Source organism: Panthera uncia (assembly GCF_023721935.1).
Source record: "Panthera uncia isolate 11264 chromosome A3 unlocalized genomic scaffold, Puncia_PCG_1.0 HiC_scaffold_11, whole genome shotgun sequence".
Classification (NCBI taxonomy): Eukaryota; Metazoa; Chordata; class Mammalia; order Carnivora; family Felidae; genus Panthera; species Panthera uncia.
The window spans coordinates 84,013,194-84,030,273 of NW_026057578.1; the positions used below are offsets into that span (position 1 = coordinate 84,013,194).

Below are 17,080 nucleotides of genomic sequence, written 5' to 3' on the forward strand. Positions count from 1 at the left end.
GCTGGGGCAGGCTGCAGGCTGTGCTGATCACTCAACATGTGTGTTGGCCTTGAAAGTTCCTTGGCCTTGTGAGTTAAGCAGCCCTAATCTCCTTCCTAATATGTTTCAGCAGAAAAAAAGAAAGAAAGAAAGAAATCCCACAGGAACAGATAACATAATCTATACCTATAGTATCTTACACAGTGCCCTGAAAATCATAGTCTGAATCTAGACTTCTAGAACCCTCTCCATTCCAGCTCCCTGCATTTAAATCCTGTCAATCCTTCAGGTACAGCTCATGTGCTATTATCTCCACAAAACGCTCTATAATTCCTTCCATCAGGACTAATTTCTCATTTCCCCCTTCTCTGCATTCCCAGGGTATTTTATTGATCTTTTCTTCTGCATCAAAGGTTAAGTTCATTAGCTACTTGAAGGTCAGGATCTATATCTCATTAATCATGGATTTATCCCCGAACAGCTTAACACAGTGTCTAACACTCAATAGCTCTCTGAAGTCAAACGCTCTGCCATATATGTGAACAAGTTCAGTATTATTTATCCAAGCTTTTATCAGTTCTATAAGCTTCATATCCTAAGGGAGACACATGTACTATTTAAATAGCTAAACTTAGAATGAACACAACTTTATAACGAGCTCACAGTGGTCCTCTTTAATAAGGAATTATCAAAATGCATAATATAAAAAAGCGTGACTCTTCAAGATTCCACGCAACCAACAGTGATACTTCTATATAAAGAGAGGACAAAGAAAAATTTTGAGACCTCAACAAAAGCAAGAAGGCTCAATTTTAACAACTAAGATGCGTATTTCTTGGGTTGAGAATCCTCTCTAATTGGCAGCAGAGTGAGGATTCCTCATGAAGCCTCTAACTACTCCAAAATACTGGCAGCTTAAGGGGGAACCCAATAGTGGAGTACTTCATCTGATGATTCAGTTCTAAATCACCTTCAATGGTTTTTCTGTTGGGGAGGGAGAGGGATGCATATTGAAGGCATTGATGGTGGGCATGCAATTAACCATAAGCACCTGGCCTTGAATAATGAACTTATTTTTAGGTTCATTATCATGCTCACTCATCCTAACAATTTCTCTGTGGCAAGAATGTTTTAGATGTGAAAACCGAACTATGGAAAAATTATACAACTTGTCTAGGAACAGACAAGTTGAACCCCTTCACAGCTATGTCTACACAGACAGCCAGAGTAGACCCCCACTCTGAAAGGCGGAAGGCCAAGCTACTGCCAGGCATCTTCTTTCCAGTGGTCATCAAGTACACACTCTCATGCGCACACACACACACACACACACACACACACACACACACACGTACGCCCCAAGCAGAAGTCCTAGAACAGTCCCAGAATTCAATATTCTGTATGTCAATAGTTTGAAAAAGGAACATCATTATTAAAAAAGTAAATACACTATCCTTCACTGAAGAATACAGGACAATCACAGTGCTGTCCTTAATCATTGCGTGTATTTGAAGAGATAGGATATGGGGTCATGACATGTTAAATGCAACTCAGAAGGGGGAAATCTCAAGTCAGTTGGGATTTTTTGTATTTACATAGAGAAGTGTTGTTGGATTTTTCTGACTTGCCAATTCACTCCTAGGAATTTATCTCCAAGACTGCCATTGAGGATGACTTCTCTGGCTTCTCCCCAAAGACTTCAGATGAGACAGGATAGTTAGTTCTACCTCGGGTTCTGCCCCCCCAGAGCCTCGTGGGCCTGGGAGTTTCAGTGGCCTTGGTCCTTTGCTCATGTCATCACCCTCACCAAACATGTTCCTCTATAAACGTGGACAATCTTGTTGACAGTTGTATTCCTTCCGTTGTCTTTATTTTTCTCAAAATATAGCACTGTGCTGGCAAGCAGCGGGGGCTCAACTCCAGTTGCTTGAGTGAGTAAATGAAGGAATAGACAAATAAGGGGCCGTTGTCGGTGGCCATATAGGGCTTATCATAAGGGTTTAAAATGTGTTACAGGTCAATGAAATGTTAAATGAAACCATTTCCTTGGGCTCAATTCTGTTTCAGGTCCATTCTCCTTTCCATAGATCATTCCCACTGGTACGTGCAGTGCAGTGAATTGAGGGTTGAGAGTCTGTTTGGCCCATGATAGAGCACTGAATCAAAGACTTCTTCACAGAATAGGTTACATGCCAGCGATATTCTAAATGATAAGTAGACGTAGAGGAAGGATGTTCTGAGCATATGGAGCCATGAATGCTGAAGCATGTGCTTGTACCTAAGCCTGGTATGACTAGAAAGATGGCAAAATTCAGTGTCCAAGGGCAGCACAGGACAAATCCAATTACGGGCTAACCAAATGCCTGTGTCAGATTCCATGTTCTAGAGCTATTTCTTCTGGGAGCAGGGCTGCCTGAGGACAAGCAGTTCAGAAGGGGCCTCTACCATCTGAGTAATGGTGCAGCCACTTTTACCCAAACAGCAGCCAACTACATGTCTGGGGCCACCACATCCGTTAAGATTTATACACAACTTCCCCTGATGGGAAACCAGCATCCTTCCCTAATCTCTGCGGTTTCTTCCGGCACCACTGACTCCTACCTCTTGCTTAGGCCTTATCTCATCTTCTTCATTTGCCAAACACCATCTTGCAAACCTGATTCCCACACTCCCCCCAAGGCATCCCTGGCACAAGACCGTCTGCAGAAGGGCTTTAAAAAAAGTACAAGGGTGAGTTGCAACACAGTTCACCAGGAGGCTCTTGGGGCCCTCTTCTCAGGTGGACCCTGGCAGTTTCCTGGCATCTCAGCTCCACTCTCTTGTGCCCATTTCTGCTGGCTGCCCGCAAACCCTCCATCCCTACTACTTTGCTCACGCAAAGCAATGTGGCTTAGCCTGTCTGTCCTCCAGTAATCACAGAGGATTTGTGTACCAGAAGTTCTATCTCACCCTGCTAATGTTCTTGAAGGGCAGTGTGAGAGGGCCTCTGCAAGAGAGACTTTATACTTCATTCAAGGTAGAGATTCACTTCAGGTGCTGCCGATTTTCTTTGTGGCATTGCTGGGGACTGTGATTTTACTCCATCAGTTTTTGGCCAAATGAAAAGACACATCAAAGATTCCCTTCTCTTCTGAAGATTGCAAAACCCTCCCGTCTCTAGAATGTGTAAACAGAGCCATGGTAACTGCAGGGAAATTCTGACTCTCCCGTTGGTCAAACCCTGGGCCTTTGTGTTGTCTTTGCTGTTGTTGTTTGAGTTTGGCAGGCGAGCTCGGGTCAGGGGATTACACGGCAGGCTTGGTGGAGCAGATTGAAGTCCCGGCATTTCCTGTTGTGGGAAGGCCAGCCCTTGCTGCACATGCTCAGGAGAGTGCAGACCAGAGGCTGCAGCAAGTCCGTGGTGGGAGGGAGGATGTAAGGAAGAGCAGCTCTGGGTGCAAATAGGGGGGAGATCCAGGCATCAGGGAACAGGACCAGAACTTCAACTCCACTGGTCCCTTCATTTCTCTGGATCTGACTGTCCTCTCCTGTGCAACGAAAAGGCCCTAGTAAATGGTCTCCAATGTTTGTACTCCTGTTCTTTAAAAAAATTAGGAGACTCATGAGACCATTTCAGTTCCCTGCTGAATAAGTCAGCTTTATTCTTGGAGTTTCTTACATGCTTGGTGCTGTTATGTTCAGTTTTGGGTGATATCATTTCATTTATCTCCTTTGGGAAAGAAACTGCACTAGACCAGGAGTGAAGCCACATTTCCTATATGACACACAGACACATACACCCACCTCCAGGGATACTTGAACCGTGTGTGTAAGATACGTAAGGGTCTTGGTTTAACATCCTAAGCCTTCTGAGATTCTATCATAAAGTAAAATAGTGTGAACGTGTTATTTGGGGCCCTTTGGTGTTATTTTACTATTTTATCATGTGCTACAGTCATAAATCTTCAAGATTAGCAGGTACAAGGGGGAAGAAGTAGAAAAGTAGCATTTATTTGGTACCACCAAATGACTGGAAAAGCAAAACCAAAGGACAAAACCCAGAACTTTGCCAACACTGAGAAACAAATGGCAGTGAGGCTACCTGGACTCGAAAGCAGTTCTGTCACCTATAAACTGGGCGACCTGAGACCCTTAACCTCTCTATTCCTCCTCTCTAAAATGAACATAATAGCACCACCTACCATGCCGCCTGCTGTGAGATTAAAAGGTTAATGTCAAGCACTTGGAAGAGTGACTGGCACATACATAGTAAAGATTTCCTAAATTCAACTTGTTATCATGAATTCGGTATCTGGTTATTGATCACCTCCTGTGAACCAGCTCCATACAAGACCTAGAATACAAGGGTCAACAAAATACACTCTGTGTTCAGGACCCACAGTCCCTGGTGAAGAAAGACAGATCTGTTTTAAAGAGACAGAAAGACCAGCCCAGTATCAGCTGCCAAGATGTTGCAAATCCTCTGGTCTGCTGTGATCATGTCTTTTAAGATATATAAATTTTTTTGATTTTCTAAAAAGAAGCCTGCCCGCCCCAAGCACAGTAAGTCACCCAGAGAGTCTCCATGTGTTACTGTTGTGTTTTGTCATCTCTGGGTCTCTGTATTGCTGACCACTTGTCCTTGCTTTGTTCCTTGCCTCCTGCATGGGATCCCCTTTCCACCCACTGATAGAATTGGCCCTACCTAGGACTCCAGTCTGAGTCCTTGACTCTCCAGTACCACCAACACAGGCTGTGGGAAGCAGGCTTGTTCTGAGGATTTTCAGCCTCTTTGGCTTATTCTTCTGTTTTGCAGACTCCTTTTTTGCAGCTTCCTTTCTTTACCCAGGAGGGAAATCATGCTACTCCTCTGTCACCCACCTGTGACTGTAGACGGTGGAGATTTTTCTCCCCTCAACAGGAATAATTACGGTGCCAAGATAAGGAGCAGTTTTGCTAATTATCCTTCTCTTTTCCATCCATAAAGTTACAAGTTCCTCTTGTTTTCTCCCTTCATCTTAAAAAATACAATAAGCGCTAGCTTCCTGTCACTGAACTAAGTGGCAGACACTGAGTTAACTGCTTTATTTGAATCACTTCATTTAATTTGTTTGTAAATTCAACAGATAACTCTTGGGCACCTCCCACATTCTAGGTGCCATTCTAAAAGCTGAAAATGGAATGGTAAACATGACGAGTAAACAGAGGCTTCCATGGAACTTACACTCCAGCCAATAGTAAATAAATATGAAGGCATGAAAGGGTCCATAACTGAAACTGAAACAGACTGATGGGATGAGGAGACTGGGGCTGCTTTAGACGATGTCCAGGGAAGTCCTCTCAAAGAGTGATAGGAAGGATCCGGCCATGAGAAGAGCAGGGCAAGAGCATTCTTGGGTCAGGGGACAGCTTGTGCACAGGCCTCGAGACAGGAATGTGCTCTTTGAGGGACAGAGGGAGGGCAAGCAGGCTGGAGTACAGGGAGGTGGAGTGTGGTAAGGAAGAAGGCTGGAGAGGTGAGCCAAGGCCAGAGCTCACAGGGCAGAGCTGGGTTTGGATTTTCCTCTGCTGCTTTGTGGAGAACGGATTGTAGGCGAGGAGCACAGCAGGGAAGCCAGTCAGTGGCTACTGCAGTATCCTACAGAAAGCAGAGAGGGCTTGGGACCAGTGTGGTGGGGTGGGGATGGAGGTGGAGGTGGAGAAGTCATAGCTGTGGGGTCTTTTAGAAGTAAGGTCAACAGAATCTGCTGGCAAATTGAGATGGGGGGGGTGGATTCAAGGGTGACTCTAGGCAGTGGGGAATACTGCAGGACAAGCAAGTTTAAGATGAGGAGATGATGGGGAGACTCCTCTTTGACGTGGTACTACTGAGATGGCTATTAGTCCCCTGAAGGGAGATGTCAATGTCGAGTCAGCAGTTGGGTTCAGAGGAATCGGGGATAAAGATAGAAACACAAGTCATCAGCATGTAGATGGGATTAGGTGAACCGCCCTATGAAAGAGAAGAGATGCAGCAGAGAATGGGTTCCTGGATTGTGCTACAACCTAAGGAGGCAGGAGTGCTTTTACCCCCGCTTTACTGATAAGGAAGATAAACTCAGATAGCTTAAGTGACTTGCCCCACGGACGACCTAGGAAGCTCTGAGGTTTAACCCAGGCAGTCGATTCCCATCCACTTTGCCAAAGTGGACACGTACATACAGCAGTGGTGCTTTGCTTCCTTCATATATGACAATCTCTCTGCAGGAAGAAGATGACGATGGTCTGCCCAAAAAAAAGTGGCCTACTGTAGATGCCTCTTACTACGGTGGGCGAGGCGTTGGAGGCATTAAAAGGATGGAGGTAAGATACAGCTTCAAGTACTCACATCTATGTGCCGACTACTCTGTGATGGAAAACCAGATAAAACTGGTGAAAGCTCATACTTGAGGTCTGGTGGGAATTTGGATTATAAGGTGTCAGATGGAGAGATGGCAGGTACACCCCTTTAACTGTGCACCCCCATATCTTGCCCACCACTTACAGTAATTTATCTGCTCAAACACCTCAGTGGTTTCCTCTCCCACTGGAATACAGTCCAAAGTTCTTTCTTGGGCCTGCAGGGCCTTTGTACATGCTGTCCCCAGCCTGGACAATTCCTCCCCTAAACATCCATCTGTGTGATTTGCTCTCCCTGCCCCTTCAAACCTCTCTCTTTCCCTTTTTCCACACCCTCCTCTTCCCTGGCCCTAAAAACCCAAAGGAATTGGGGAGTGGGTAGCACTCACATTGCACATCACATACATGTGCCCATCTCCAGAGGCATTTTACTGTATTTTGTCATTTTGTTTTATTATATGTTATTTATTGTAGGTTCGCTGGGGAGAAAAGGGTTCCACAGAAGAAGGTGCTAAGTTGGAAAAAGCAAAGAATGCGAGAGTCAAGATGCCAGAGCAGGAGTACGAATTCCCCGAACCTCGAAATCTCAACAACAACATGCGTCGGCCCTCTTCCCCCCGGAAGTGGTACTCGCCAATCAAGGTGTGTCCCTTTCTACTCAGAAACCCATCATCTCTCCTGATAAAACGCTCACATAGTAAGACTCAGATTCTTTTGACATGATAAAATATCAAACCAAATCCCAGGTATCACAAAGGAACAAATTTCTAAAATCATGGACTTAAAAGTACACGTACTTATTTTCTCTATTTCCACATTATCAAAGTTGAAACTAGGGTTTTTAAAATCACCACAGCTGGGGTGCCTCATGGTTCAGTTAAGCGTCTGACTCTGAGTTTGGGCTCAGGTCACGATCTCACAGTTGGTGGGATCAAGTCCGGTATCAGGCTTTGCACCGACAGCACGGAGCCTGCTTGGGATTCTCTCTCTCTCTCTCTCTCTCTCTCTCTCTCTCTTTCTCTCTCTCTCTCTGCAGCTCCCCCACTCATGCTCACTCTCTCTCTCTCTCTCAAAATAAATAAACATTTTTTAAAAATCACCATGGCAAACTAGCAGAATCCAAGTGGACTATGAGTCAAGAGACCGGAGTAGTAACCCCAGAAGATCACATAAATTCCTGTAACATCTCTCAGCTTCATTGGTAGACAGTTCCACTATCTAACAAAAATGGCAGCATTCCTCTTGATGCCTTATCTCTCTTCCTCTTGCCATAACACAAGCCAATTCCCCTTTCTCCAAGCTTCCCGCCAGTGCGTCATGTGTTGGCCATGGATTTAGGACTCACTCGTCCTGTCTGTGAGCAAAACCACCCCCCCCCCTTTTCTTTTCTCCACTATCTCTCTTCCCCTGTATATCTCCAGAGCTTAAATCTCTTTGGCTTATTAGGGAATTTCAGCTATAGAAGGTAGCCAGTGCTTCCTGAAGACTTCTTTTCTCTTCCTCTTGTTCTTCCTCTATTTCTATACTGCAAACAGAAACTGGGCCAATTCCAAGGCCTCAAGTCAGAAAGACCCAGTTTAAGAGCGAGCTCGCATCACGCACATATACACATGCACCCACACAGTCTTACCCTTCTTCCAGTAAGAGCAAAAATACCATTCATCATCATTCACTGAGTTATTTGCTAATTAAAAAAAAATTTTTTTTAATGTTTTATTTATTCTTGAGAGGAAGAGAGACAGAGCATGAGTGAGGGAGGGGCAGAGAGAGAGAGGGACACAGAATCCGAAGCAGACTTCAGGCTCTGAGCTGTCAACACAGAGCCCGACATGGGGCTCGAACTCACGAGCCGAGCAGTGAGATCATGACCTGAGGCGAAGTCAGATGCTCAACAGACTGAGCCACCCAGGCACCCCAGTTATTTGCTAATTTTAGAGCAGCACTTCTGTGAAATCAAAAGAAATACAATTTTTTTAAATTTTCTTTATTGCTTATTTATTTTTGAGAGAGAGAGAAAGAGACAGTATGAGCAGGGGAGAGGCAGAGAGAGAGGGAGACACAGAATCTGAAGCAGGCTCCAGGCTCTGAGCTGTCAGCACAGAGCCCGACGCAGGGTCGAACTGACAAACCGCAAGATCATGACCTGAGCCAAAGTTGGACGCTTAACTGCCTGAGCCACGCAGGCGCCCGCAAAAGAAATAACCATTTTAAACAATGGAGTGACATTTCATTGGTAATTGTCTCTTCTCAGCCAAGCTGGCTCATGCTCACACTAATTGCAGTGTATTTTCGTTTTGGTTTGCTGTGTTTAAAGCAAGGAGATTCTTTTTTAAGATAAGTGCACCCACCCCCTCCCACCCCACCCCACCTCACCCCACCCCAGCCAATGGCTTGAACTCTGGAAAGATGTGGGCGAGACGTAGCTTGCTTAACTAACAGCTGGTTGCTTCTAATTATTTTCTAATGCAGAACATGCAATGGCGTGCATGCATGTGCAGACAGGAAGGAGCCAAATAGAACCTCAGAGATGAAGAAGAAAGGGAATTTTCTATTAGGTCGTTTTTAGGCATCTGTACCTTGTGACTAACATGACATATTTGGTTATCGCCAGGTTTTCATTTCTGTAATCCTGGACTTTGAAAGAACATTAATTCTGTTTGAAGAATCCAATTTCTGCTTGAGAGAATGTTATTCCTCCATCACCAGTGGTTTAGGACTGAGTTTTATGAAGTAAATAGGGATATAAACAACTAGATGCATACGTCTAAAAACATTCCCAACACCCACTTGGAGTTAGCATCAACGAGCGTTTGTTGTGTACCTAGTATGTGCTGGGTACTGCCAGATACTAAGTATACAGAGGTTCTCAACCCTGGCTGAGTATCAGAATCACCCCGAGAGCTTTAAAAATACAGATTCCCAGGCCTAATGACTTACTCTCACAAAAGGCTTTCATAGGCACACAGGCTGTCTGTCACAACTTGCTTTGCTTTTTCTCGGTGAAACTCCTTTTCCCCCCAGTGCCTCCCTTTCTAACATCAAAACTCCCTAAGCCACACCCCTCTGTGGCCCCCAATTATCGTTACCTCCACAGCCTCTGCTCATGAGCCTCCTCCTTAGTCATTGTGTCCCACTGCTGGTTCTCACAGTGTGGTCCCTGGACCACCAACATCAACATCCCCCAGGAACTTGTTGGAAATGCACATTCTCAGGCCCAACCCAGATGTACTGAATCAACAACTTCAGGGGTGGGGCCCAGCCATCTGGGATTGAACAAGCCCACTTAAGAAATTGTCACCGAAGGGGCGCCTGGGTGGCTCAGTCAGTTGAGCGTCCGACTTCGGCTCAGGGCATGATCTCACGGTCTGTGGGTTCGAGCCCCGCATCGGGCTCTGTGCTAACAGCTCAGAGCCTGCAGCCTGCTTCCAATCCTGTGTCTCCCTCTCTTGCTGCCCTCTCCCCCACTCTCACTTTGTCTCATTCTGTCTCTCAAAAATAAATAAATGTAAAAAAATTAAAAAAAAAAATTGTCACCTAAGGTTCCAGCCACACTGCCGTATAGAAGGTTCCCTGAGGGCAGGAACCTTGGCACCTGGCCAAAAGATCATGACCATACCTCAGTAATTTGTCAGAAGTCTCTGCAAGGAGGCCCACGTTAGATTGCATAGCCTATTTCTACCACAGACGCAACTGCGGGATTAATGTTAAATGGTTGAGAATCTGAGTGTCAAGGAAGCCCCGGACAGCCAGATGGGAAAGACGTGTGATGTCGGTGGACGGGCACAGCCCCTCAGCAGTACTGTCATACTCTGACATGGGAACGGTCACTTTGCCTTCCTGCTGGTGGAGCAGCTCAAGCCAAGGCCTGCTCGGCTCCCTCTATACAATAGTCTGCTAGTGTGATTGCTCATGTGTGAGTCTTCTCTCCACCAGATTTGACCCCCTGGGGGCACCACTTCTGCTTAACTCATCTTTGAACCTGCAGGAAACAGCACTGTACCTGGCATAGCACAGGGACTCTGCCATCTCTTGTTACAGAGCTGACACATAAGTTTAATTACAAAACCACTCCCAGAGTGTCCTGCTGGTGAGACTATCTCCTGTGACGTGCACAGATCGCTTTGGTACCATCAGTTCAAGGAAGGTGACATTCTTCTTGCCATCCCTTTGAGGGGAGGAGAGAAAAAGAGGTCACCTTATGTGTTGAGGGAAGGGTGAGAACAAGGAGGTTTCAGAATAGAAGCACAGAAAGGAATTCAAAAGTAAAATTGTATACTGTCTCTCGAGAAGAAGGGCAGACTTGCTCCCAGAACGTCAGCATTCATATTGTTTAACAAGTTTCATGCTCCATGATGAGCCCCATCTTAGCCATGGTGCCTGCGGATGTCACTGGGCCTTGGAGAAACATTTAGCCTCACATAGTGCTGTAAACTCTGCTTCCTTTTCATGAACCCTCTCGCTGGATTTGTCACAGTCTGGGCAGGAAATAGAAGCACACTCAAGAGGGTTGAACTTTTGGTGAGGGCAGGGTTAAGAGAACCCACAGAGATGGCCAGGGATTCAGGGACTGGCAACCAGTGAGAGCTGTTACCTCCCTAGGCCTGAAGGATAAGGACGGGAGATGGTATCATTTGAGCCAGTGACCAGAAGAGGCCACCCAGTGGGAGCTGTGGCCATAGCAAGGGAATCAGCAATCTAAATCTGCCCTACCGCCTGTTTTTTATATGACCCACAAACTAAGAGTGGTTTTTATTATTTTTAAATGGTTTTGTAAGTTCCTATATAATACCCTAGAGTTTGCCTCAAGCTACAAAGCTTAAAATATTTACTCTATGCCCTTTACAGAAAATGTTTACAGATCCCTCTCCTAAAAGAATGCAGCCACCGAGGAAGGCAGGGGGTCAGGGAGGGAACAGAAGGAATAAAAGCCCTGACCTCTCCTTCATCTTGCCCTCATCTCCTTCTGGTACACCTATCGGCCAAACCAAAGGGCAACCAGGTGGTGTTTTCTGTAGAGGTCAGGCCTCTGGGGCATAGAGCTAGGAGGACAGAGAAAGGCAGAGAGTGGATGGGGGCATGCAGCTCATGCAGAATGACCAGTCCATTCTCTGCCCCCACTATAAATAGGGAGAACACTCCCACCCAATGTAAAACTTTCAAGAGACACTGGAAAGACTTAGCTCCCCAGGGAAAGTGGTCAGAATCATACACATCTTTAAATGTATTGCATTCGACTCACTTTTTTCATGCATGTTATAAAATCGATATGAGAAGCAGAGAGGCAGGTGAGCGCATCTGCTAAGCAAACCCAGGAGGAATTCATCAAGAGACGAAGTCCACATCGGGCTTCTCTCCCCCATTCCCCAGTCTGATTTAGGGCACTGACCACAGCAACCACACTTCACCCTTTCCTCATTCCAGGCTCATGACCAGGAAATTTTCCGATATTCGGCCTTAATTTTCCTTTGCTCCGTTTTCACCCCCTGGATTTACAGTACCCCATGCTTCTCATTAAATTGGGACTGACCATTTCAGACAAGTGAAGTAATGCCCAGATATATGGCCTCCAGATAGATTAAAACCAGGACTGTTTTCAGGTTTGCTGGAAGGCTTGCAGCCTTTAGAGAAACCATTTTCTCCCTTTCCAGTAGCTCCTCCACAGGACTGAAAATGGCAGAAGTGACAGCTGAAGGACAAAAGCCAGACCCTGGATGGCCAGGAAGACTGGCTCTTCTTTGCATGAGAGCCAGACCATGAAGGGGCAGGGTTAGGTCATACTCATTGTGAGGCCTGGGAGGGGGTGGGGGGGGGTGGTCTTCTGTTCTCTTCATTTTCTGTCAGGCCAACCTTCATCCCTGGCCTACAGCACCTTGACCTTATAATCAAGCAGCATTCAGTCATGAAACCATACTGGATGGAGCCCTATGTAGCCCAGTAAGACATACCAAAGCCTTAAGTATTGTCAGATGGGCTGTTGATGTTAAACAGACGTTTTTTTATCCCTTTCTGGCTACTTTTTATAATGGCTCCAAACTTTTTTTAAACAAAGACCAAAACTAAAAAAGAACAAAACAAAAATCACCCTGTGTGAGTGTGTGCTAGTGTGTGTGTGTGTGTGTGTGTTTCCAACGTTATGCATTAATTCATTTCATCTGAGGAGAAGCATGGGCTGCAATATTTACCATAGATTTTAAAGTGTAAAAATTCAGATGTTAGTCTCTAACAGCTCTATCGTTGACCTACCCTCAAAATTCTCCACCTCTGACTAACTTACAAGCAGCTCAGGCAGACAACCCAGAAGAGAAGACACAGCTGCTGCTTGGCCAAATTTTTTAAAAAGGAGAGAAAAAGAAGCTCAGCCACAAACCCCAGGCACCACGATGCTTTGAATGACGGCTGCGTAAACATTCCCCACCCTGCCTTATTGTTTAGGAAGAAACAAAATGGAGAGTTGACCTAGAACTCCCAGTTTGCCTGCCTTTGTGGATTGGAAGGTAGTCTGAGCATGAGGTACAGTGTGGAAGCCTGAAATTGGTAAATTTCTCATTTTATAGTGAAAATGTATCAATTTCCTATGAAAGAAAGCTATATTTAAATTCCAGCTAATATATTCTGACAGAGGGTCCCAAGGTTAATAGGGAAATCTTTATTTCCAGCTTCACAGAAGCAGTTGGGCATTTCTCCTGGGGAGGGACCATGTCTTGAATTGGGTCCTATGTAGAGGCCTGTGCATGATGGTCACTCAAATCTGAGATAAATAGGGAGTCAACTCAAAGGCTCCTTCCCTCCACCCCCAGACTTCGGGTAAATCCCAGGAACCGGTTGGAAAAATCCCCTGAGGCTCTTCACACCCCAAAGGGATATTATTAAAAACCTCATTAGCTGCTGTCTTGAAATGACAGCTTTCTGCCTCCATTCAGAAAAATAAAGGCACCAGCAGCTTTTGTTATGCACTTCTATTTGACCTTAGGGGGTAATTTTGTATCCTCTTCTTGGTTAGAAACCCACTTTTCTAAAACTTCCTTCAGCTCTTGCATAAAAAGCTATAAAAAGCTGACGAGGGAGCAGAAGGAGAGGTTGGGTGTGTGGATTACCCAGATGGTGTCCTATGCCACAGAGGTGGGACTTTGGGCTCACTGGTGGCACCGCCAGAACTCAGAACACTGAGAATACAACTGGAACTAACTAACTGGTCTCACCTTGGCCAGAGGAACCCAAGGACAGCAGCTCACCTGGATGAAATGCATACTGCAGGCCGGGCACAATTCCAGAGGCTTCCCACACACCACACTCTCGCTCCTTTATTTTACAACAACCCTCAAAAGTAGAAACTACTACTACTCCCATTTACAAATGGAAAAATTAAGGCACAGAGAGGTTAGGTGACTTGCCTAAATTCATACTGCTAGTAAGATGTTTCCTGGTTTATTTTATTAACTGCAAAGCATCCATTAGAGCTAGCAATGAAATCTATCATTAATCAAACAGGAGAGAGGACTGGGTGGGTGGGGGTGGGGGGTGCCCGGAGGTAAAGGACCAATCAGGAAACCGTTGGCAGGATGAGTGACAGATGATGAGGGTCTGGGCCAGGCAGTAGCCATGGAGACAGTGGGGCAGGATGGACAGGAAGCAGTGACAGGAGAGCTGTGACAGGGAGAAAGTCCACAAGACATGGTTGGAGTTGAATATGAGGAGGTGGCAGAGGGCAAGGAGGTGACAGTGAGTCTCTGGTGTCCAGCTTGCCCGTGTGGATGTCGGCAGTGCCAGGAACCAAGCAGGGTATGCAAAAGGAGGAACGGGTTGGGGAAAGATAGCTAGTTCCGTTTTTAATACCTGTGATAACTTCTGCATGACAACTAAGATTTGGTAGGTGACTGGATTGGGAGCTCAGGAGAGGACTAAGCTGAAGGTAGAATTTGTGAGCCATCAGCAGAGAGATGGAAGTTAACCCCAGAGACTAGGTGAGAGCCTTCCAGGTGGATCACTCAGCCTGAGGGAGAGGCTTGAAGAGGGCTGAAGGGAGGACCAGGTAGAAGCTGAAGAGGCCTATCCGGGGAGGAAGAAAGGAGCAGGCAGAGGCTGATGGCACTGAGGCCAAGGGAAAGTGTAAAGAAAGGACAAGCCCAGTGCATCAGATCGAAGAATCAAGTAAAATGCTGGGGCACCTGGGTGGCTCAGTCGGTTGAGCCTCCGACTTCGGCTCAGGTGATGGTCTCATAGTTTGTGGGTTCGAGCCCCGCACCAGGCTCTGTGCTGCCGCTTGCTCAGAGCCTGGACCCTGCTTCAGATTCTGTGTCTCCTTCTCTCTCTGCCCCTCCCCCGCTCACATTTTGTCTCACTCTGTTTCTCAAAAATAAATAAATGTAAAAAAAAAATTAAAAAAGAAAAATGAGACCCAACGGTGGCCAAGGCACTTGGCAGTTGGGATCCATTGGTGGCCTTAGCAAGTGCAGCTTGGTGAAGCACTGTAGCCAAACGCTGCAAGAGAGGCCAGCCCACAGCATGCTGGAGGGGAGTGAGAAGTGTGGCCTGAAGGAAGTGGGCAGGGGTTGGCCGAGCACAGAATGGAGGATGGATGGATACACGCTTGTCAAGTTCACATTATTGATTTCTTACACTCTATATTGCATTCTTTTCCATCTTTCTTCAGAGCCTCCCAAGTGATCATTTTCATGACTTTGCCATGATCATAGGTAACATTTAACGAATACTTTCTTTGAGCTAAGTATCTAACTTCAATATCTAACTGGGTAGTTACCTGATAGGGTAGATAGTACCATTGTGTCCATTTTAAAGATGAGAAAAGTGAGGCTTAGGGAGATGAAACAGCTCATCCACAGCTGCAGAACTGGGAGGGCCAGACCCCAAATACCAACTCAGGCAGTGTGAATTGTCACTTTTGGCTTAAACGTCACACTATGACCTGTTGCCACAAGAACACCTAACTTACTACCGATTCTCATGGTGTTATGCATCCAGGTGGTCTCTGCTCTTTTGCTCTGCCCATAGCTTCAGATATAAGTTTCTGCAAATATTCTTCCCATCCCCATCTTACTGCTCCTCATTTGTCAAGCAGTTGAGTGATTAGCACACAGAACGCTGTGGGTGGGCTGATTTACAAGGCTGAATACTGGGAGTCCCCCCAAAATAGGGAAAGAAAAAGAGGCATTCATCCAGGAAATCCACCTGGTTTCATCCTGAAATATAAATGCTTACCCCAAGGAACCTTCAAGGAAAACACTTAACTGATGATTGAAATGGCTTAATGCAGAAAACCGTGCTGAACCCAGCAGCAGTCCCCTCCAGCTTTCTAAAGTCATTTCAAAATATTTTTAGAGGCTTTTGTAAATACTTTGCCAAAAGAGATGAAAAACATAACACTTAGCAAGACAAAGTTTAACCCACAGAACTTGAGCAACAGTTGATAGAAGTTCAAGAGCACATTTTATTTGAATCTAACCCACCAGAAGAGAATGCCAGAACATGAAGTCTTCAAGATGACATTCTTAAATTGATGCTTCCTCTACAAAAGCTTTGTATCAAGGAACTTGAAGTCTCTGGACTTCCCCAGCCTCTCAGCACCATCCTTCAGGGTCCTCTTCCAGATCAGTATCTTCAAACATGCCTCACTGCTCAGTACATAAGTATGTGTGCGTTGAATGTGTGCTAAAACACTCACCAATATACACACACCCATACACATTTAACTGATACAAATTTGTTGCAAAATAATAGTTATCTTCATCGTGTGCAAGTGACTCAAATATTCTCTTTCCTATTCTATTTTGTTTCTTAAGAATTCTGGTCCTAATACACAAAACTGCCTCATGAGGGATTGAAGAGTTGCAACCTACCATTTAGAAACCCTATTCTAAAGGATCTAAGTCCAAGTACTCCAGCCAGAAGATCTGCACAAGGAATATAATAGAAAGTATATGAGCTCTGGAATTACACAGCCATAGGGTCCAATCACACCTCCCAATTTACCAGCTGTGTGCTTTAGGCAAGTTAGTTGTTAGTCTGACCTTCCATTTCCTCTCCATAATCCTTTGGGAGTTTGGGAGAAGACGCATGTGAAAGCACCTAGCCCAGCACTTATTCAGTAGCACTGAATGCATGCATTCATCCAACCAAAATTTACTGAGCACTAGGGCTGGGGGTACAGCAACTAACAACCCAGTGACACCTCTGCTTTCATGGAATTGACATTCCAGGTGGCAGAGACAGACAATAGGCAAATAAACAGAGTACGTCAGGGATCAATAAAGCCTGTATTTGTTTCCTATTGCTGCTGTAACAAACTACCACTAACTTAGTGACTTCAAACAACACAATTTTATTATTTTACAGTTCGGGAGGTCAGAAGCTCAAAATAGGTCTCACTGGGCTCAAATCAAGGCGAGGCCAGGGTGGCGTCTCTTTTGGAGGCTTTAGGAGAGAATCTGCCTCTTTGTCTTTTCCAGAGACTAGAAGCTTCCCACACTCACTGGTTTATGGCCCCCTCCCTTCCCCAAAGCCAACAACCGTGGGTTGAATCTCACTCACGTGGAATCCCTCTGACTCTGTGTCTGTCGGCACAACTTCTCTGACTCTGATCCCCCTGCCTCCCTCTATCAAGGACCCACATGCTTAGGGTCCACCTGCATAACCCAGGATAATCTTCCCATCTCAAGATCCTGTATTTAATCACATCTGCAAAGTCTTTTGCCATGGCAGGTAACATATTAAGGGTTAATACTAAGAG

The 17,080-nt window shown here is 45.6% G+C and overlaps 1 protein-coding gene across 1 annotated transcript in view; it reads left to right on the forward strand.

Moving 5' to 3' along the window:
* ANTXR1 (ANTXR cell adhesion molecule 1) overlaps window positions 1-17,080 on the forward strand; it is a 221,261-nt gene that overhangs the window by 150,701 nt on the left and 53,480 nt on the right. The window contains exons 15-16 of the mRNA XM_049651578.1: window positions 6,205-6,300; window positions 6,811-6,978. Coding sequence (XP_049507535.1) covers window positions 6,205-6,300; window positions 6,811-6,978 — 264 coding nt within the window. The remainder of the gene's footprint in view (window positions 1-6,204; window positions 6,301-6,810; window positions 6,979-17,080) is intronic.